Source organism: Sarcophilus harrisii, chromosome 4 (assembly GCF_902635505.1).
Source record: "Sarcophilus harrisii chromosome 4, mSarHar1.11, whole genome shotgun sequence".
Lineage (NCBI taxonomy): Eukaryota > Metazoa > Chordata > Mammalia > Dasyuromorphia > Dasyuridae > Sarcophilus > Sarcophilus harrisii.
The window spans coordinates 175,226,059-175,249,814 of record NC_045429.1 but is presented as its reverse complement, the minus strand read 5'-3'; the positions used below and the strand labels follow the sequence as shown (position 1 = coordinate 175,249,814).

The window sequence follows — 23,756 nt, the reverse complement described above, 5'->3', positions numbered from 1 at the left end:
CCATTTCCTCCTTGTTGTTTAGGATAAGAACTAGATGCTCACCTTCTCTTATTGTTTTCATACTTTTGAAGCCATGGTTCACAAGATGTTTTATGTATATTTTCTCATTTGAATTCTCAAAAAAACCCCAAACAAACAAACAAAAGAAAAAAAAAACCTGTGAGGCAGACACAATTATTCTCAATTTATAAATGAGTTTGAGAGCAGACTAATCTATGTAATAAATGACTTATTTATGATTATAAAAATATTAAATGACTAGGACAAGTTCTAAATTCAAGCTTTTCTGATTCCAAGTTCAATGCTCATATATACATGACGAGGTACTTCAATGCTCCTGTTTGTAGATAATTGTGGTAATTTAATCAAATCCCAGAATGTTGTGTAATCAACAATCATTTCAAAGTCATTTCAAACAAAGTCCCTTCATGTCACACACACAAGAAAAACAATGTGTATTAAATATGACCATTTTTTTAGATTATGATAGATAATAGTATGCATGATCCTATAAATCTGATACAAATATCTTGGATTAAATTTTCAAATGAAAAGTGAACCAAGCATGCGATGAAATATAAAAAAAGAAAGCAGGGCAGATAAAGTTGAAAACATTTTCAGCATTTTTCAATATAAAAATAAAAATATAAACAAGAAAGCAGAGCAGATAGATTTGGGAAACTGTACAGTATTTTCAGTAACCCCGAGTTTCCAATGATTTCAGAGTATATTATCTTCTCACTTTTATATTGTAAAATGCCAGGCTTCTTTCAAGATATTACTCAGATGTCATAGTCAACAAAGTTGTTCAGATCACACCTAATTTTTAGCACTCTCCCTAGAATCCTTCTTGCCTTATGTTATTTTTGCTTTATATTTTATTACTTAAGTATAGGTTGGAACTCCTTTCCCCCCCTCAGAGAATGTAAACTTCTTGTTATTTATTCTTGAGAAATGAACTATTTCTTAAATCCATAGTACTAAGCAGATAGTGCAACATGATTTGTTGGGGTGAACTGAATGTGATCATTCAAAGTCATTATATCTTTAAATAAATGAATTTCACCATATTACAATATCCTCAAAATACTGGCAGTTGACCAAAAAGAAGACATGTCATAGTAGAACACATCAGGAATCTTTGTGCAATGTCTGACCAGGGCAAAACTTTGCAAGAAATATATGCATTAATTTCTGAAGGTCTCTCCTGTCATTCTTATGGCGATATGGCTTCCTTTAGGCCACCTGCCAGCACTGCTGAATGTCACTATAAATGATGAGATTATACTGCCAACTTCCAAAAGAGAAATGATGAGCAGTGACATCCATTTCACCAAACTTTTCAGACAATGATTATCCCTAAGCTTGAGGAAAAGGAGAAACTTTAGTTGGATAACAGTATATATTATTATGTGACACTAAAAGCAATTATATTGTTTCCTAGGAGCACTGAGATTCAGAAAAGGATACTTCAGCTCTTTTAGGAACTAACAATTAGAGCTATCTAAAACTGCCTCAGAATGTAGTGTGTTCATAAAATCACAGAATTAAAGTGGGAAGGAACTTCAGAAATCACTTAGTCCAGGCCTCTCAATAGCAAAGAAGAAAGCAGATCTGCAGAAACCAAGTGAATTGTACAAGGTCACACAATCAGTACCAAGCAAGACCAAAGGCTGGCCTGATTATCCATCGAAAGCTATCTTTTAGTAAAAGTTGAATGATTACTTGCTGTGCATGTTGTAGAGAGGATTCTGTTTCAAATGCAGGTTGCTTTAGAAGACCTGAGATCCCTTCCATTTCTGAAATAGTGATGCTTTTGATTTAAATACACTTTCTAAAAGGGATAACATAGCCAGAAACATACATTTAAATTGCTTTCTACCAAAGAATGGGAAGGTTTTGGACCCTCCTGAACCTGCTTTAAACATCACTCAGAAGTAAGGAATCTTGTCTATAGCATTTCAGTTATTTTATTTGTTTCTTGCTATCCTAGAAGATAAAACCAATGTGTTAGACTTTACCATTATTTATATGTGAATGTTCTAGGTAGAAATCAACTTTAATGCGACATTTTCTGTTGCTTTCCCTAAATAATAATGTAGAAAAGGGATTCTACTCTTAAAAATATAATAGAATATAATCCTATTGCTTTACTCTCAGTTCCATAAAACCATAGTATTCAGAGACTTAAAGATGAAGTAGATTGAACTACTCTTCTTGAAATATGAGTTAGGGGTAGCTAGGTGGTGCAGTAGATAGAGCACCTACCCTGAAGTCAAGAGGACCTTAGTTCAAATCTGGGCTCAGACACTTAAAACTTCCTAGCTGTGTGACCCTGGGCAAGTCACTTAACCCCCATTGTCTCAAAAAAACAAACAAAAAATACATGCTTTAGGTTGGTTGTACTAAATGACCTACCATTCCATGCCAAAATTTTGTGAACCTAATCTTTGATGTTTCAAACTTAGGGCAGTTATCCAAAAACAAAATTTAGGAAAGTAGTTTATGACCACAAACCCCTCTACTAATTTGTATTTTGTGACTTAGAAAAGTAAGTGAGCATTATTTTGGATTATTAATAAGGACCAGAATCATTGAAATGGTGAGTAATGTTAATTGGGGAACATAACTGCTTCTGAGAGAATCATAAATAACCTGAAAGCTTCATCTCTAGAGAAATTTTTATGGCAAGGGGTAGTACAAGCTTTTTTTTTTTTTTTTTTTTTGCTGCTTCCATGTCTGATTTAAGTATGCCATCAATCTCTCTAGCAATAACACTGTAAAAGCCACACAATCATGCTAACAGCAATGATGTTGTACTGTATTTATGGTTAAATAACACAGTTTTTTTTTGTAAGAGTAAATTTAATAGCTATTTTGATTCCCATAATTCATTTAGGTTTTTTTTGAAGCATTTTGACCTAGTTTAAGAAGATGAATTCAGCACATGATTGGCACAAATAATAGCATTTAGAGTCACTCTATAAAGTTAAGCAAAGTAGTCTCTCATTATTGGATCTGTAATTGCATGTTAATCATCCCATTAAAGTTTCTTGTGGAGTGCTCAAACAGTGATTGGCATACATTGTTTAGATGGGAAATTGATCAATCTATCTTTAGAGTTACAAAGAAGATTCCTGCACCAAGCCCTATTTTTGGAACAATTATTATTATATTTTAAAATCTGTAACTTAAGTCTAAGGTACCAAGAGAAAGGAAAAAAATTACTTGTAAGGGGTCATTGAGATTCTATGATGGTTTGGAGCATTTAGATAAGGCTATTGATTCAATAGTCTATTGTAGTCTCTGAGTTTCCAAAATTCATGGCCTTGGGGATAACTCTTGGCTCTAAAACTCCCAGTCTGGTGCTTTCTTACACTGTGCTGATTGGTGAATTAGGTAGTTCCCTGTATCAGTCCTCAGTCATAATTCACATTTGACTCTGGCTGTTTTCTTATGCATCCCAGTCCTGCTTTCCTTCTCTTCCCCCTCCCTGTCCCCACCCCCTTCGGGAACCATAATTAAATAAACACCCTCATTGCTACTAGAAAGTACATATCAATTAACTCCCCTAAGGTTCCACTCATCATTCTTATAATTTCCCAAACCAAAATACCTTTACTAACATTATCCTATATTCCTAAAGAAAAGGAACACTGGATAGAGGAAAAAGCATGGAGTCAGGAAGATCTGAGTTCAAATCCAGCCTCAGACACTTACTAATTGTTTAACCTGAGGTAACTCAGGCAGCCTTTTTGTTGTTGTTTTAATTTCCTCCAATGTAAAATGAAGACAACAATAGCATCTACCTCTCAGAGTTATTGTGATGTGATAATATTTGTAAGGCACTTAGCATATTGCTTGGTACATAGAAATGTTAGATGGGAGTAGCAATAGTAATAGTAATAGTAATAATAAGAGTAATAATAGAATAGCAGCAACAACAGATCTTGAATTCTTAACACATTACTTGACACATAGTAGATGGTTATGTATTTTTCTTTTAAAAGTTTGTTTGATCATCTTAGAACAGATTAATCCAGTTTCCTAAATTGTGCCAAATGTAATGCTCAATACTTTCTTCTTTCATATGGAGTTGTGGGTAAATTGCACAACTTTCAGGGCACTGGAGTGCTGTTTCATGAATGACTGGTCATTAGTGACGTTAGTGATAGTTCAATGGTCTAAAACCAGGATATAATTTAGTAAGCAGGATGTTTTTTCTAATGGACTTTTAGACAGATAATACATATAAACATAGTCAACAGGAGAAAAAAATCCCACAAGAATTTTCATCAATCAAAGCAAAATTTTTTCACTATTTCCATTTAAGCTCTTGATGTTTCCTAGAAAAGCCTTATTGGAGAATCAATTTGGATTATGAACCATTGGGTCTAAGGTACCAAATATTTCAAGTGCAAGAAAGTAACTACTTAACATTTTATAGACTCCCACTTTTAGTTTCACAAATTTTTATTTTTAACATTTTAAAGTTCATTTTTGATAAACTTCAGACATGTTTCATCAAATTTTGCATACCCTTAATTTCCAAAAAGTTTTTCCAAAAGAAACATTTCATCTTTTTTGGATTAGGTCTTTGGTTTTATGAAGAAAGAAATTTTTTGTTTTCCTAAAGATGTTTTATTTTCTCATATTGGTTATTTTTGGAATAAAACATTGTAATCAGTTATTTAAAAGGTACTCTACAAGAGATAGTGGAGAATTCAAAATTATTTTTATATAGATGATTTGGATAAAACAGTATATAAAAGTGTCTTTCTCATGTCATGGAATTGAATTTGGTTTATAGAAGGCTAAATTAGAGAAGTATCATGAGAATGATATCTGAAATTATTAAAATATTGCTGATGAATGATTTCAAGGTTTATATGGTTTGATTGATTGTCTAGGAATAGGGATAAGAATTAAACTTGTAATTTCATTTGTGTAGGGAATTTAAATGAGGAAACTCCTTCCATCAATGCATGATGACATTTTCTTTTTCACTTATAGTCTTTGTTACCTGGAGTTCTGATAGGCTAAATGACAGAGTCACACAGGCAGTATGTGGCCAATGCAGACCATTCCAGTCATGCAGAAAAAAAAACTGAAAGTATTACTTTATGATGTTCTTATGTATATGAATGGACTGTGACTCTTATTAAGGCTCTCTGGTTGTCATTGTCATCATTACCACCATGATAAATATGTAACAACATTTAAAAAATTTTTAAAACATGGACTATATATCAAAATTTGATGAAACATGTCTGAAGTTTATCAAAAATGAACTTTAAAATGTTAAAAATAAAAATTTGTGAAACTAAAAGTGGGAGTCTATAAAATGTTAAGTAGTTACTTTCTCACACTTGAAATATTTGGTATCTTAGACCCAATGGTTCATAATCCAAATTGATTCTCCAATAAGGCTTTTCTAGGAAACATCAAGAGCTTAAATGGAAATAGTGAAAAAATTTGCTTTGATTGATGAAAATTCTTGTGGGATTTTTTCTCCTGTTGACTATGTTTATATGTATTATTTGTCTAAAAGCCCATTAGCCAAAATATCCTGCTTACTAAATTATATCCTGGTTTTAGACCATTGAACTATCACTAACGTCACTAATGACCATGGATTACAATCCTACTAGGGATGTGATGTTAATATCCATTTTTACAAATAAGGAAACAGGATGAATACACTTTGATATTGTTGATTTACAGTGTTTAAGTCAAAAAAAGGTTTTTCTAAACTCTATATTTTACATTGTATCCTAAAGTAACAATCTATGAAACAATGAAAACAATTTCAAAGAACAAAAGACCTGCATAATTGGCCTGATATGATGGAATAGAAAAATTTCTTGACAGAAAGAATGCAACACTTCGGTAGCAATGTCTCCATAAAGGATATTGCAAATGACAAGTGTGAAGGGACAAAAAGAAGAAAAATAGTGGGAATAGTGGGAAAAAGAGGAATGGGAAGAAGATAGATGCAGTAGAGGAGATAAGAAAAGATGGTGACAAGAAGAAATCACAATAGTTATGGAAATTATAATTATAAAATTATAATTATAATAAAATAATATAAGGGTATCACAATGCCCTCAGGCATTTTAGTAAAAGAGAAGAATAACTGCATTCTGGAAATCAAAGGGAGAGTCTTCACTTAAGCATTTTGCTCCTAGAGCAAGAGAGCATGGCTACTTTGTTTCTTTATTTGGGGATGTGGGGTGGAAATAACTAATAAAAACAGAAGAATGTGTGTGTATGGGTGTGTGTATGTATTGAAGAAAAGAACCACTTGTCTATTTTAGACAAACTCTTCAGCTATCAATATGCTGATAAATATCAATATGAAAAGCCATTATAATTGAGAATTCTATGGATCCTTTATTCATTATACATAATAACATGGCAATGAGTTGAACCATGATGGTTTAGAAGACATACAGTAGATATTGGTATAGATGCCTGATTTAGGACGTAAATTCTGGCCCCCAGAATTACTGTTAATCTCAAAGAAGAATTGAAAATGCTATTTGAAAAGAATGTGCCCAATGCCCCTAAATCATCAAGGAAGAGTTAACGTGTGCTCCCAATGTTTTGCTTAATAAAATATGGAAGTCAATGTAACATTTTCGAAAGTTACTTTCAGTGGCTTTTTTATTAACCCTAAGATAAAATGCAAACTCCATCTCCTATAATGTAAGTCTGATGTACTTTTCCAGGCCTATTTATTTCACAGCACTTTTCTTCACATCCTGGATTTTTTAATCACAGTGGATCACTTTCTATTTTCAGCCTTCAAGCATTCACATAAACCATCTTTAGGAAATTATCTCTTTTTTATTAGCCTTCATGTAATTCATTTTTTTTTTCTTTTTTAGAAAAATTATGGGAAGTAAAGTTGGAAAAAACCATAGAGATCATCTGGTACAATAGTCTCATATTACAGAAGATGAAAACAATGTCCAGGAAAGTGACACAACCAGCTCAATGTCACACAGCAAATAAGTATCAGGACCAAGATTCAAATATTGAATTTCTGATTTTACATTCAGAGTTCTTTTACTATGAACTACTTCTTATGATGATCTACTTTGTACCATAGTTACTTTTGTGCATCCTATCCTTCTAATAGAATAAAATTTATGAGGAAGAGGATAGTCAACACTTCATATTTAGATAGTTTCATTTCTAGCCTAGTATCCGGTGTAGAGAAGTTGCTTTAAATGTTTAGTGATTGATGGATGATGATATGGCATCAGTAACAACAGTACAGATTCTACAATAGTAGAATCAAAAGGCCTTTCATAGGTTACATACACATAAGACCAAAGAACAATACACATCTGTAATGGGCTGAAGCTTGAGTTGATGCACTGAGGTCCCAAGCACAGGAGGTTAAATAGTAATTGGACCATACTCTATTAATATATATGCTTGGAAAAAGAATGGCCCCTGCCCACTCCTTGTGCAAGTCCTGATGTGTTGTATAGGAAATGATGTAGGGACAATTTTGTTGGGTGGAGGCAGAGGGGAAGGAAGAGAGGGGAGAGAGACGGCTGGTGGGTTCGTGTCCAGGCGCTCACATTGCTAATCTCTCTTCCCCTCCACAAAGAATAAAGATGGAAGATTTTCCCTTAACCTGAATTCCTGACTCTGGCTGATTTTAAAATACATGGTCATCATACACATCAACAAATACAGAAGAGATGGCTCTCATATAGATTTGTTCATATAAATGGGAGAGTTTTTGTAAATAAAGTTTATTATAGAAATTGTAGAAATATATAGATTATCACAACTTACATTAGGTCAATGCATTCTATGTAAGGGCATTATAGTAACTGTGAAACACATAGTCATAGATATTAAATTTGGAACATACTGAATATCTAAGAATATTTCTAGTGGACATTAAGAGCTTGATATCTGTCATAAATTCTCAGATGACAATTCCATATTACAAATACAAACCTCAAATGTCTTTCAAAATTCAATAAATTAACTGAACTAGAAAGAGATCATTAATATAGATAAAATATTGTCTACCATGCATTTTTAATAGATTTTGCCATATCCCAAATGCATAAAATTCAAGCTATCTAGAAAAAAAAGGATTTCAAAATACAGAGACTTAGCGGAATAAACCAAAATCACATAGAGATGACATTAGCTAGAAGTTCCAAGCACAAAGATTTTCTTCCATAACACTGATCCATTAAAATCAGAGAAAAATCTTTTTAAATTGCTAGATTTTATCATATTCAATGTCCAATATATATAGAAAAAAACATTTCAAGATATCAAAATCTAACAGAATAAATCAACATCATATGGGAACAAGATAACTTATCTGTCATCCCATCTGATACTAGAGTTGTCTCAAAAATGTTTTTAGTGGGCCTACCAAGGATGAAGCTATATTCAAATACTTTTTCAGTTACAAAAAGTAATTATTTTACCCAAATGTGCAATAGTACATAGAACATTAAATATAAAAATAAAATAAGTTTGAGAATTGTTTCAGGATTTTATATTTCTGGATGGCATTAAATAAGGTCAGGTCACAATTATAAATTATAATCAGTGTGACAATGGTAAATAATAGAAAGAGGGACTATGATTCCTACTTCTTTTATATTTGGCACAAAATGTACTTGGCACATTTGTGGCTCTCAGTAAATATTTATGATTGATTGATTATGAGCTAAATCTGGAATGTGAAATGCTTATTCTTTTTCACTTCACTGATTTAGAGTTCCACAGGAAACTTTAGATTTCTACTCTATTTGTTTATAGTTTTCTTTTTTTCTTTCCACCCTCTTTTGAGAGACAATTGGGGTTATGACTTGCACAGGGTCATACAACTAAGACATATTAAGTATCTGAGGCTGGATTTGAACTCAGGCCCTCCTGACTCCAGTATTCCAGTGCTCTAACCACTGCCCAGTTTAGTTGCCCCAAGAGTTTTCTATCATTCTTATACCTTAGTTACATGAGATATCTTTCTCTGATATGTTTACTGTTTATGGAATATGATATTATACTCATGGCTATACTATATCCTATTTTCTACAAATATCACTTTTTCATTTTTTTAAGGAGAATGGGTACCAGATGGCATTAGGGAGTAATCTAGTATTATTCCACCATATTTGACCTTAGAATGATTGTTAAGAGATTATGGAATTATAGGAGAAGGGAGAGAGATTGAAGTTTTCTTTATGATAATTCAGTCATCAACAAAATGTATCTATTATAGATCATCTTATGCATTTTTTTTGCCCTGCCTTAATAAGATAGTAGGATAGTTAGATTTCAAGAAAGACTTCAGATACTAAAATTATTTCCTAAATATAAGGGTAAGAAAAACCTACTTATTACTATTTCATGCAAACTTTCAAAGACTATAGGGTTAGAATGATTATGTAACTTAATTGTGCCAAATAAAATATTTTAAAAAATAGATTATTTGCTTAAGTCATAGACAGAATGAGCAGGAATAAAGCAAATCTGACTTCAAGTCTTGTTTTGATTCACGCTGGCTGTGTGTCTCTGGACAAGTCACTTAACACTTTGTCCTCCTCCCTACCATTATGGAGGTTCCCTAGGAAGTTTTTTTAGAAAGATAAAATTGTAAGTCCAGACCTTCGAAAAAATATGAAGAAGGAAGAGGAGAAGAAGGAGAAGAAGGAAAAGGACAAGAAGGAAGAGAGTGGAAGGAGAAAAAGGAGAAAGAGAAGAAGGAGTAAAGCAGGAGTTCAGCATAATAAACTATGCATCAATTAATTGAATGCTACAAACAGAACTTACTCATTGCTTTCAATGTATGGGCTGTTTTTTCTGAAAGAAAATAAACAAATTCCAAATGATATACTTTATAACAGAAACGAAATCCAAAGAAAACATCCATATTCTATACATCAACAATGTTGTGTCTTAAAAGTTAATAGATAAAAATTATTAAAATTTGAAAGTATTAGTAAAAATGTGCCTTTGAATAATTTTCACTGATAGCTAAATTAGTTTCTTTAATGCAAGAAAACATTTATTAAAGCACTATTAATCATTTGGCATTCAAAAATTTTTAAAAAAATTATTCTTTGGAATAGCTGCTTTGTGAAACTGAATTTTGTTAGATTCTGTACTTCTAAGAGAATTAGCTTTAAATAATTTAATAAAGATTTTATGAAAATAAGTCTTAACACTCTGAACATCATAAATATGCTGTCAACTCTCTTATAAAGAAAGAAATGGACTGGAGAGAAGACATTTTACATCTTATGTTTTAGAAATGATCATCAAAAAAGGAAATGTTCAATTAATCAAATTGTCCTTAGTATCTTTATAGTTGCAATGGATGGAAAGATGGAAATACATTGCTGGATTGTTGTTTAGCATTTTAAAACTCATTGTTTTTTATTCCTGTGTAGATAGTGAAAATATATCAGGTGGAACAGAGATCAGATAAACATGCTAACAGATAACAGATAAAAATGTTGTCTTTTGGAAAAACAAGAAAGTATAGATAACATCTTCATTTTAGCAGCAAAAAATGTAGTTTAAAAGGGTGTAATTTTAAAATGATGGCTTTTAATCAATTTCTCAATAGTATCCTCAGGTTTTATTATAGAAAAATACTAAAATTAAAATTTTACTGTAGTCTAATAGAAAACGATTTTTCTTAAAAATATTGTTAGGATAATTACTATGCTCTATAGAGTCTTTGACAGCCTTGCTTGTATACTCTATTCCACAAATGTTGAAGTAAAGTTTTGTTGTAGTTATTTGCTTGTTGTATTATTCTAAATAACAAAATATCAATTATAGATAATCCCATCTTCCATTTGCCTGAAAATTTCCTATTGAGATCTCTATCCATTTGACAAATAAAAGCAACCTTTCACTTTTCAAGGGGACTGGGAATTTAAACTTATGTCACTTGCCTCTACTTTTCCCCCTCCAAAGCAGTGTTCCATTTACAAAAATCTGTTTCCAAATTAATATTAATTAATTAATAATAATAGTAACATTATAATAATATTAATTAATAATAAAATTAACTAATATTGTTTTCAAAAATCTGTCCTAAAGTAATTTCATCTCACCCTCATTGCTTTCACTATAAACTTATTAAGTCCTTCCATTAATATCTACCTGATAATGCGAATCATAGAATACACCATTTTGCTCTTTAGTATATGTTCTACATGAGACAAATGTATTTGATATATAATATACTTCCACTTCCCTCACACATGTTCTCTCTAGGTTTTGTCAAGACTTACTAGTAAGAATACTGCCATAGAATTAGTCATTATTTGCTCATTTATCTCAATTTTAATCTCAAAATAATTATTATTATGATTACCCCTAAGCTCTTTGTGACATTACTTTTTATTTTAAAATGCTTCAGTTCATTTTCAGGTTTTTTTGTTTTAATTATGATCATTATTAATCTATTGACTTTGTCAGATGATTTTGTTGTTCTTCTATGAGATTACAATTACTCACAAAATCTCATTGAAGAAATAATTTCTGTTGCTTTAAAAAAATGTAGAGCAACTTGACCTATCATCTGAAGATATTGAATGTTTTCATGTATAAATATATAGAAAGTACACAAAATTCAGCACCTCAGCAGCCAAAATTGATCAAATATTTTATAAACTCAAGATTGATTACCTCTTGTCACATTGTAAGACAGAAGATTTTCTTTTCCTGTTGTGTCTATAGGAAAAATATGCTAATCAAATGTGTGAATTTTTAAAAGAACTTTGCTTTTAATTATAATATTGGCTTAGCTCACTCCTACAATAGACATTTGAAATAAAAGTTCCTTATACAAGTAAATTTGTCTGACAATATTTCACACCTCATACTAAAGAAAACAAAAGTGACTGAAAGGAATGTTTATAATGGCATCAATATAAGTAATAGCTGGCACATTGTTAATGTAAACATAGTTGCAAAGAACCTTAATTAACTGCAATGCTTGGGGATTGGAAATTGTTCAAATTAATTTAATTTTAAGGTTAGAAAAAAAGAAGGCTTTTTCACTTATTTCCTGAAAATTTTTCTAAAATATCTGTGTCTACTTCTCTGTTAGTGAATAGAGTTTAATTAAGTTATCCTTATCTTTCTTTGATGACTGAGAAACTTATAACTTTCGGTTAAACATTCTGGAAATATTAATAAATACAACATACTGACAGACCATATTTGTTTTAGAACAGGTAAAAGGTTAAGTTAAGGATAAGCCTCTAACCCAAAATTTCTTTTCCCCCCATGAAATTCATTTTGAGGAGAAAGAAGCAAATTTATAAGAAAAAGTTGATATTAGAAATGCATTCAGCAATATGAGTGCTAAAGTATGTCTTAAGGCTCTGTACAGATTTATCTCAACTTCCTATATCTCTGATAGGGGTAGAATAGTTGTTGACATGAATAACAATGGACCCTGTAGTCCTAAAAATCTTGAAGTACCATCTGAATCAATTAAGAAAACTAACCAGCATTCAATATAATTTTAATCTTGAGCATATTTTAATATACATGATGATTATGCAAATTTCTGATATTTATAGAGACGTTAAGAAGTTCACTATGTATCATTATGCATTATCTCATTTGAGTCTCAAAAATCCCAATAGAAACTATAGACATTATCACCTTTGCTTTGTATAAAGAGAAACTGAAGTTTAAGAGAAATGAATATTTAAGGCAAAACTTAAATCACTCAGTAGACCTTGTCTCATAAGTCAAATTTCCAGGATATCAGAGAAAATATCAATGTTGATAGGAATTGATAATATCTTAGTTATTAAATAGTATAACTGCTTCATTTTATACTTAAATAAGCTGATGTTCAAGGATGTGACTTTTTCAGGGTCACTGACAGTGTGTGGTGGAGCTGATACTTGGAATAAAGGCCTCTAAATCCAATTCTATTCCACCCACTAAACCACAAGATCTAGGTTTATTCCTGGCTCTACCATTGTTATCTGTGATATTAGCTTAAATTACTTTTCTTTGCCTCAGTTTCCTTACATACAAAGTAAGATAAAACTTTCTCATTTAAACATATTCACAGGCCCCAGCTAATGTTCTCACAAAGAATTAACAGGCAAATGGGGCAGGTATGTAACACAGTGGATAGAGCACTGGGCTTACAATAAGGAAGAATCATCTTGGTAAGTTTAAATATACCCTCAGATACTTACTAATTGTGTGACCCTGGAAAAGTTACTTACCCCTGTTTGCCTCAGTTTCTTCATTTTTAAAGTGATCTGCAGAAGGAAATGGCAAACTTCTATAGTATCAAGAAAATCCTTTAAAAGGGCTCACAAGGAATTGGATATGATTGAAATGACTGAACAACAACAAACTAACATGCAGATATTGCTTAGTGGTGAGTATTTTTCAAAGGTTTGGAAAAAAAGACCATCAAACCTAGAAAGGAGCATTGAAATCCATTCTAAAACTGATTTTAGTTTTTAGGCCTATGGATCTAGTAATACTACTGATAAATACAACTATTTAAACTTTAAATTAATAGGGCATTTTTGTATATTCAGATTTCATGTATTTTTATATCATGCTTATTTTTTAATTGGATAAACACATGGCAATTAAATGCAGTGTCATTTTTTCTGACATAGAATGTAGTTAGTTGCTACTGAGTTCCTGTGCAACTCTCTGATCCCTATATTATTACCTTTATGGTCTTTCAGCTGCTTCTTCGGAGATGTTTTTTCTATAGAAACAAAATAAAATCATTTAGGGTAGAAGTGACATTTTTATTTAGCCTATATTGAAACTAAAGTTTCTAAAGCCAAAATTTTAACTCCTATTTCCTCAGGGAATTCCCTCATGGCTTATATAATGTTTTCCAATTACAGAATTCTCATATGTGAATTAATTTGTTCTATACAGGGTGTCCCAAAATATTAGTGAAGTTTTAGGCTTTGATAACTTAAACTATAGTAAGATTTTTGGGACAACCCATATAACAATTCTGGAATGTAGAAAATGTCAATATTGGTGGAGTAGGTCAGATATTTCTAGCCTCTCCAGATTTCCTCCACCAATAGACAGAAAATCACCATGAAATGAACATAGAGCCACAAAAATAAAGAGGTAAAGTAATTGTCCTCATGGAATAATTTGAGAGGAGCTCAGAAAAGACAAGGTTGCCTGGGACTGAGTTTTGACCTAAGGGAAGTGTATATACCTTCAAGTTGACCATACTGAATCAACAAACAAGAGACCCTGAGAGCAGCACTTTTGGGAAGTTAACAAGACCTCAAGAAATTTCAACACAACTTTCAGTCACTCATGATCTCAAGGAATTCCATCTCAAAAACTTTTACCTCATGAACTTTTACCTTTCTAACTTTCATCTAAGGAATAGCAGATGGTTGAATGGGGAAAGATGAGGGACTCCCCCCAACCCCCCAAAAAAAAAATCAAACCAAAACAACAACAACAAAAATAAAGGGCAGGCCTAATGAACTCCCAAATCCCATACTGTTTATCCTTTGTTTTTTGAAGAGGATTAATACTAAATGGTTAATGATGGCTCCTCTGTGAATTACATTTAAGTGAGGCAGAGTACACTATTTTGTCAACCTCAATCATTCAGAATGCAGTGGATGATCTTGATGGTTTTTGATGTCTGGTCAAGCTCTCAATGTTCTATTGAGGATGCTTCAAAAAGGACGCTGTCCAAAGTTTTCTGACTGCAAAGCCAGTGATCTTTCCAATACAGTATGTGGCCTCAGGTAAAAAGGAATTCATATCTTTAATGAAAATTTAGGGATGATGAGACAATATAAACCTCTGACCTCTGTTGCTCTCGTCTACAGATGACATTTGCCATCTCCACAGGGAAGAGAATCTTGGTCTTGAATCAGGAAGGTCAGGATTGGAATCTCATCTCTGACACTTGAACTAGCTATATGAACTTTTTTGACTTTCAGTCTCCATATTTATAAAATATAGATGAAATAACTGTAATGAATGCCTTACAGGTTTTCTAGGGAATTCAAATAGATTATTAATGTATATAAAGCATTATGCAAATGTCAGTAATTGCAATCATTATCCTGCAAAGCATTGTTCATATTTTAAATAAGTATTTTAAAATTACATAATGCATGGTATCAGACTATTATTATTGCTACATTTTCACTGGCAGATAATATGACATACACACATATTTAAGATGTGCAATCTTTACCTTTACTTTCCTTTTCAGGTTTTTCTATTTTTTTCTTGTCTAGAAAATATAAAAAGATATGTGGTTAAAGTTACTATTTTTTTTACTTGAAGATCAGACAAACTTAAGATACATGGATAGAAATTTTCTAAAGGTTTTAGCTATGAGGGAGATGCCATATGAGCTAGATGAGATTTTAGGGATTTAGTTTAAAATGACCCAGCCGACTTTTCTAGCCTTCCTCAGCAAAGTCAATAGAGAAAATTCTGAAAATTTCAGTTTAGCAGGTAGCATTTCTAAAAAATTTTCTCAAGAGTACTTAGAAAAGTTAAGGTAGATCTGATATATTTTTTAAAATGTCGCATTGTTCTTGAGATAGTCTGACCTTCCCCAAGGTGAATTTTTCTACATATTAAATATATTAAAATATATGTTTTGCTGGGTGGTGGAGAATGATTATCTCCTTAAAGACTATAATCCCAGTTTAGAAAGAGAGAAGAAATAGGAACAAGAATGAGGTTTTTCCTTCCTTGGGCACTGTTCATTTCTTGTAATGGTGGAAGTGGAGAGTTAATGGAATGAGGAAAGAAACATCACAATTCCTTTAATACGACTGCCAAAATCTAAGTTGACTATTTCACGCTTTCTTGTGGTCTTAAATCCAACCTGCTGTCACTAAACACAACAAAATATATTTAATTGCTGTTTTTTATTTGTTTTCAATTGTTTTCAGTTTTTAATTGATCCCATTTGAGTCACAAAGGTTCATGAAATCATTAATGTATATTTTACATAGAGCAGATGACCAAAACCCAAAATCACTATGATAATTATAATGAGTTATCATCTGACCAGCTTATAATACCTGGAGGTCATATTTGTAGATATAAGATACATGAAATAAATCATTTATATAACCAAATATTTCTTATATTTTAAAAAGCATAACTATTTTTGAATCTTAATTTTTCCCTTCTTATATCTTTTATAAAAATAAACATTTAGCTGATCCTTTGATCTTTGCAACCACTTATTTAGAAACAGGAATGTTGAGAAAAAGAACAAGGGACATGACAAGAATATTGCAAAACATTTCAGCTAGACTTAAAATTTCAATGAGAACAACCAAAGAAGGACGTCATACAGTAAGCTAGTAATGTTCCTTAATATTTATGAATGAAATCAAGACAAATGGAAAAGTTGGAAATCCAATTGTGGATAAAGCAATAACTTAGCATGTATTTTGAAGAAAAAATTATAACTCAAGTCAGTCAACGACCATTAAAATGCAGCTCAACTATATGTAGCTAAAATATGTGATTAGTTTGATCGTCTGGGACTTATCTACATAACCACATTGAATTCTTAGAACCTCAAGTATATGTTTTGATATTCTTTGTTGTTCAATCACTTTCAATAATGACTGACTTCATGACTCCATTTGGGGTTTTCTTGGCAGATTCTAGAGTGGTTTGCCCTTTTCTTGTTCAACTCATTTTACAGATGAGGAAATAGAAGCAAACAGAATTAGATGACTTGCCCAGGGTCATATAGCTAATAAATCTTTGAGGGCAGGTTTGAACTCAGGAAGATGAGTCTTCTTGACTCCAGCCAAGACTCACCATTCTATTAACTTCATCACCTAGTTCTGATATTCATGTAGCACAAATTTACTTCCCAAATTGGTCCTAACATGGTTATTTATACCTAGAGTATTGTTTTTCAACCATGCCAAATTTTGCCAATATTACATTATCAAAACATGAAGATTTTTGCTCTTTTGCCAATTTAAAGTTAGCAGAGTACAATGAAGAGAGTATGTGAGCTGGAATCAGGAAGAACTGGGTCTGATCATGCTTTAAACACTTGTTAATGTTGAACTGAAGTGTTATATGTATATAAGCCATTATGTTAACCCAACATGAGTCTTTTTGACAGTGGTATTATTCACGCTGAATTATTAAAAAATAAATGCATTATAAGAGTCTGATTTAACTTATTAGACATATGACTTTCTTGCACTGAAGTTTTACTTCTTTGAATTGCAGCTCTTTAAATCCACTGTAATGTACTTTTCACAAATTATCTCAAATTAGTCTCACAATTGCCCTATAGAAACTTTTATCCCCATTTATAAGATGTGGAAATTGAGGCTAAGCAAATTAAAGTGACTCACTCAGGGCCACAAAACTAGGTAGTGATAGAGATTTTTGAACTCAAGTCTTCCTAACTTTTAGTACTAAACTGCTCATTTTGTTACATACTTAAACCTGTCTTAAAAGTCACCTCAAATTCTATCTCTTGCACAAAGCTTTCCTTGGTTCACTTTGTTGGACTTCACATACCCCTTTGTCTTAAAGCTATATAGTGCACTTTGGTATGCTTGTCATGTAACTTTTATTTTATTTTATTTTTTGCTGAGGCAATTGGGGTTAAATGACTTGCCCAGGTTCACACAACTAGGAAGTGTTAAGTGTTTGAGGTCAGATTTGAACTCAGGTCCTCCTGATTTCAGGGCTGGTGCTCTATCAACTGTGCCACCTAGCTGCCCCCATGTAACATTTTATTATATGTATGCATATATTATGAGAACGATAGACAGAGAGTCAGAGAGACAGACAGAGACAGAGACAGAAACAGAGAGAACATACATAATCCATGAGAAGAAAGTTCCTAAGATTTCATTTAATCATAGTGATTAGAACCATGTTGATTTTCAGTTTCTTAGGTTTTGAGTCTGAATACAGAAAAATGACAGTATTAGAAAAAATCTCTGAATGATATAGATTCCAGATTTTTCTGGGAAGCAAGAAGTTTCAAAGGATTTGCAGACAGACTTTGGAACAGGATTGGAAAGATCAAAGAAGATCCAATCAGGCTGCAATTAATGGAGAAGACAGAAAAGGGACTATGTAAATGAGTCTACTTATAATGATATCACTATACAAAGAAGTCTAGGCAAAAATCTGAGGGTTCTAGTTTCACTTTAAAGGCTTCGTGTTGTTTCCTGAGGCAAAGCTAAGAGGAGACAAATGATATGCTGCATTTTCCCTTGAGTTTTTCCCCCTACTTTGGAAAAAATTTCTTTACTTTATAAGTTTTTTTTTTCTTCCTACAGAGTTTGAGATGACTCTATTGCCTAATTTTCCATATTCTGCCTGAAGTAAATACTGTATCTTTGACTTTAATGTCCTACTTCATCTGGAGGAGAGTATGTAGTAGAATGAGGATTCAAGAAATATTTACATAATTATAATTTACTCCAAATTTTGACTATGTAGGTAATAAGTGTTTTTAGAATTAAGGAACATCCATACTCTTTTCTCTATTTTTGTTTTTTTAAGGTGATGTAGAGTAATGGATAGAATATTATACTGAGAACAAGGGCAAAATGAGTTCAAATGCTTACTCAGACATATACCAGCTATGTGACACTGAGCAAGTCATTTATTTGTCTTCCCTGAATCTTAATTTAAACACAGGTTTTGAAAATGAGATGAAATAATGTATGTAAAACACTTTACAAACGTGAAAGTGTTACTATTATTACTAATGACATGGAATATGAGTTTTCTAAATTTTGCTTTTCCATTAGGATATAACATCTAACATATGCTTAAGAAATATAGAGTAGAATGAATAAATATTCTAAATATATTAATAAATTTAATAAATTATCTTTACTTTTCTTTTTAAAGCATTGCAATGTTATTAAAAACTCAAACCAATAAAAATTATTCCAAAATATAATGTTTATCAGAATCTTCTCCATTGAGCTTTTCAGCTAATTTAATTTATTTCTATGGGTAATGTTATCAGAATATTTATAAAAAATTAATTCTTTCATTACATTAGCATCAGAGGGAGTATCTGTTTAATAGCATGTATGTAATGTTTAAGACTTACAAAATGCTTTATGTAAGTTATCTCACTTAAGCTTCACAACTAACCAGGGGGTAGGTACTATTTTTAAGCCCATTTAACAGAGATAGAAACTGAGGCTAAGTAAGTTTAAATATTTTCCCCAGGACTACACAACTGGCAAGTATCTGAGGCAAAATTCGCACTCAGGCCTTCTGGATTCCTGTTCAAACATTCTAATTGTTTGGTCACATAGCTCCCTCTGGTAATCTCTATGTTAATGTCTAGAATGTCATATTATATATTAAAAAAATTAACCCTTTAGCTTCTCCTAATGTAGGTTTCAACTTAGGAAATAAAATATTTGGGTTTTTGAATTTTGTTTAATGAGTTTTGAGGTTTTGAGTACTAAGTTTATTTAGAATATAGATGAAACAAAAATATTTTTTAAAAAGAATGATCTAATATTCTAGCAATGGATGAGAGGCCTGACCTTTATATTTCCTATTCCTGAAATTTCTAGGGAAGGTAGAAATGAGGCTAAATATATGTGGGGCTGAATGGTAGGCTGTATATTTTGACTTCCTTCCATGTAATTTTCTCTTAAAGAATTTTTACTGAGGTAGGTAGTAAGTTGGAATGAAATAACTGGAGAATCTTAATGAGTTCCTTACTCTCCAGGTCTTTGTAAGTCTGTTCTGGGACTCAGACTGACACTTATGCTCCTTAGTACAAAAGCACAGCAAGTAACACTTTCCCTCTCCCTTTCCCTAATTCCCAGTGTTTCAGCAAATAGAAACCTGTGGTCTTTTCAGAACTTTTCAAAAGGGTTCTTTAATAGAGCCTTTTCTGTTCAGGGATATGAATAAAAACTATTTACTTTTATCATCTGACCTAGAGAGGAATTTTGGTTAGAGGTATAATGATAAATTTTGAATTTTTAGCAATTAAATCTGGTAAGGAATTTTGTAAAATTGAAATTAAAATAAGGTTTTAATGAGATTTTCATTGTATTCCATTTCAAATTATTTGCTTAAATTCTCCACAACCTAGCATCTTATTACCTAGAAGAAATTTACAAAGCAAAGGGATTCCGAAACAATACACTTTCATGAAATAACTGTTTTGTTGACAATTATCTTTTAAAATAACTTTTGATATAGCTAAATAGTTTTAAACACAGATGAAGCTTAGGGGGCACAATACAAAGTTTGACCTTGAGTTCAATTTCTGCCTCAAAGAATTACTAATTATGTTATCTTTGACTTCTGTCTACTTTTGCATTCTCATCTGTAAAATGAGAATAATAATGGCACCTACCACTCTTGGTTGTTATGATTGGAAATGCATTGGAATGATTGGAAAGCACAACATAACAACCATTATAATTATTAATTGAAGGCAAATATATTTTATTATATTTTTATTTTTAAAAAACTGGTAATCCATATATAGGAGGAAGTCATGTTCTAATGGGGAAAATAGGAAAACAATTAGGTTCATTCAAGAAGGTGTAGCATTCCTTAACAAACTTGAGTTCTCTTCCTGAATGGAAATAATTTCAACCCTATCATACATGAGTTAGGAGCAACTATACCTTTCTCCATATAAAGAAATATACTGCCTTCTAAAGTGAGCTTTCTATCTAGAACTAGCTATAGATTGAGGTTTGAGTATTTTTTGCAACTGTGCTTATGGTATAAATAATAATCATAGCAAACATTCCTTTAACACTTTAGGATGGCAAAGCTTTTAACATGTATTAACTTGTTTGATCCTAAAAACAGCTTTATGAGATGGGTGATATTATTATTTCCATTTTTCAAACTTGCTAAAGGTCATATAGTTAGTAAGTGTCTGAGGTATGACTTGATTTCAGGACTTCCCGACCCTCTCTTATACCCCCTACATCACTTAGTCATCTTAAAATAAAGAGCATTTATGTAATGCTTTTAAGATTTGAAAAAAAAAAAACCCACCACTTTACCTGTTACCTGTTTTAGAATTTTAAAAAATTTCCCTTTTATCATTTGGAAATCAAGGCCATTTCCCCTATAATTTGGTTAATATTAACTTCATCTGACCAAAACCTGTGATATGACCAAAAACATTCGATGTGAAAATTTACTTAAGAGTTTTAAACATTTCTTAGAGAAGAAGCTAGACAAAGAATCTCAACTGTTCCTGATTCCCTGATGACACTTAAATCTTTCACCTAATCAGTCTATTTGTGAATCTTATAAATATAGTTTAATCTGTAGTCTGATTTAGTTTACCAGTAGAATTTGTTTAATGAAATTTGTTTCCTTGGAGGATGTATGAGATTGACTCTGGGTAATTAAGATTATTCAAATTTTATGACATTCAAGGAAGTTTGGGAAGATAGATCTATCTAAGAGGAATGTACAAGATTATATTTAAATAATTTTTTTCTCTGTTACTCTGATGTACACTATACATCTTTTAAAAAAAATGTTAAATCCTAATTAAAATCCTAATATGTGAGACCAGAACCTGCTTGAACACAACAATAATTTAGGTTTTTTCTCCATGATTTTTGCATTGTGATAAGTATATATTTGGCAAGTTACCTACCCTGTGAACTCAGAGATGAAATATTTTTTCCATAACATATCCATAAATGTTCAATGTTTTATGCCTAGCTAGTATTATTTATTTGTTAAGTACATAACCTTAGGGAATAGACAAAAATAAGTCAAATTCAGATGTTCCCTATGGAAAAAAATGGTGAAGTATTGGGGAAAGAGGAAATCTGTCAAGAGCTGAATAGTATGATTCTTTAAGAAGCTCACAAGATAAGGACTCAGCTTCTTCCATAGTGATTCTAGGACATATATGTACACTTGGGGTGTGCGTATGTGTATATGTGTATGTATGTGTAGATGTTTGTATGTATGTATGTACAAATGTACATGCTTGAGGATGTGCACTCACATTCCAATAAAGGTATAAAATACAATTCAAAGTTAATACCTGCTTTAGCAGTTGGGATTTCTTTTATTTGATGTTCAGTTTGTTCTAGAAAGAAAATAAGAAAAAAATTTTCTCAGTAACTCTATGATTTAATGTTTTATTTTTTCTCAATTTCTCAATTCCTCAACAAAGAAATACTTTTAAAACATTTTAAAAATTAAGTTTAAAATTCTCTTGCTAGCATTTTCATATGGGTCATATAATTGTAGTCATGCAAAACATATTTCCACATTAGTAATGTTGTGAAAAAAACCACAGATGAAAAATAAAGTAAGAAAAAGTATGCTTGATCTTCATTCAGATTTCATCAGTTCTTTCTCTTAAGATGGATAGCATTTTCCTGATAAATACTTCAGACTTTTGGATCAGCTTTCACTTTTTAAAATAAGCACTTCTTTTACATGGTTATTACATATATTTTACTGGCAGTTTCTAATTTATAGAGATGTTGTACTTTAAAATTTCATTTGTAAATCAGCTATTCTTAGTTTTTTTTTTTTTTGTTTGTTTGTTTGTTTCCTATAGAAATAGTGTTTTAAATAATAATTAGCCCTTTAAGAAGGGAAGCTTACAAAACCTAACTCATAGAGTAGCTCCATTATATGTTGCTGGTAGTCCTAGCTGAAGTTCTGGTTCTGGCAGTCAGAGAGCAAACAGTAATGGAACAAAAATTGAGAACATTTCCTGCTTCTCTTTGGGCCATTGAGGCTACTGGCCAGAGCATCATGAAACCCTTTAGTAGCCTAGTGAAGTCTATGAACTTCTCAGAAAAATGGCTGGCTCTCCACATTCATAATTGAAAGAAATGCTTAATTTCAGTTAAAAGTTAGTGAAAAAAGACAGTTTTTCTGTCTGTTCAAACTCCTATATTTCACTTATTAGGTTCATAGATCCCAAATTACAATCCTTAATCTAGAAACCAGTGTAATCTAAATCATGATAATATGTAACAGTCCTTTTTTTTTTTTTTTAGAAGTACATCCAAGCGATGTTTAATGTTTAATAAGCAAATGTTTAATTTGTTTCTGATAAAATTCAGAGCAATGATTATCACAAAGAGAAATGATAAAATTCAGAAAGGATAGGAAAGGATATTTTACAGAAGGATGCAGTGCTTCCTTACATGGATTTTTGTCCTTGGGGATCTACTCTTTTTTGTCTTTTCCTTTCCTCCTGTTCCTTACTCAACATATTTCCTAATAGCTCAATCTAGTGATTCCCATGAGCATAACTGGTAGGATTTATTTTTAGATATGAATCTTTTGCAAGTCAAGTGTTTGAAAAGAAAAGGCTTCTAGCTTTGAAAAATTAGCTTTAATTTCCTGTTATGTAAGCACACAGGTATCCTAAAGAAAGATCCAGTAACCAAATGTACTGATTAAACAGTTATAATAATACTACTGGAAATTAGTACATTTCAGTGTATGTTGAAGATATGCATAATATAAAGTCTTCTATAGCAAAGCTGATAATGTCAGAGAATTTAAGTGGTCCAAGGTCCACAACCTACTTCAATGTAAGTCAATGCAATAAGAAAAATATTGTAATAAAACATATTCCTTGCTCATGTAATAGTTCATACAACAGAAATGTGTGGTATGTGAATGATAATTGATAAATAAAGTGCTGATTTATGAACTAATTAAATATTTGTCTTGGAGAAATGCCCTAA

General features: G+C 31.6%; 1 protein-coding gene and 1 long non-coding RNA gene across 2 annotated transcripts in view; both read right to left on the bottom strand.

The window, feature by feature from the left end:
- The window catches only part of LOC116423149, a 31,861-nt gene extending 18,566 nt beyond the window's left edge, over positions 1-13,295 (bottom strand). The window contains exons 1-3 of the long non-coding RNA XR_004233623.1: positions 13,263-13,295; positions 11,695-11,739; positions 9,823-9,852 (exon numbers count right to left, since the gene is read on the bottom strand). This is a non-coding gene — a long non-coding RNA (uncharacterized LOC116423149). The remainder of the gene's footprint in view (positions 1-9,822; positions 9,853-11,694; positions 11,740-13,262) is intronic.
- Positions 13,296-20,110: 6,815 nt separating this feature from the next.
- The window catches only part of LOC116423596 (triadin-like), a 116,739-nt gene continuing 113,093 nt past the window's right edge, over positions 20,111-23,756 (bottom strand). The window contains exons 15-16 of the mRNA XM_031968596.1: positions 22,085-22,129; positions 20,111-20,154 (exon numbers count right to left, since the gene is read on the bottom strand). Of these exons, the coding sequence (XP_031824456.1) occupies positions 20,111-20,154; positions 22,085-22,129 (89 nt within the window). The remainder of the gene's footprint in view (positions 20,155-22,084; positions 22,130-23,756) is intronic.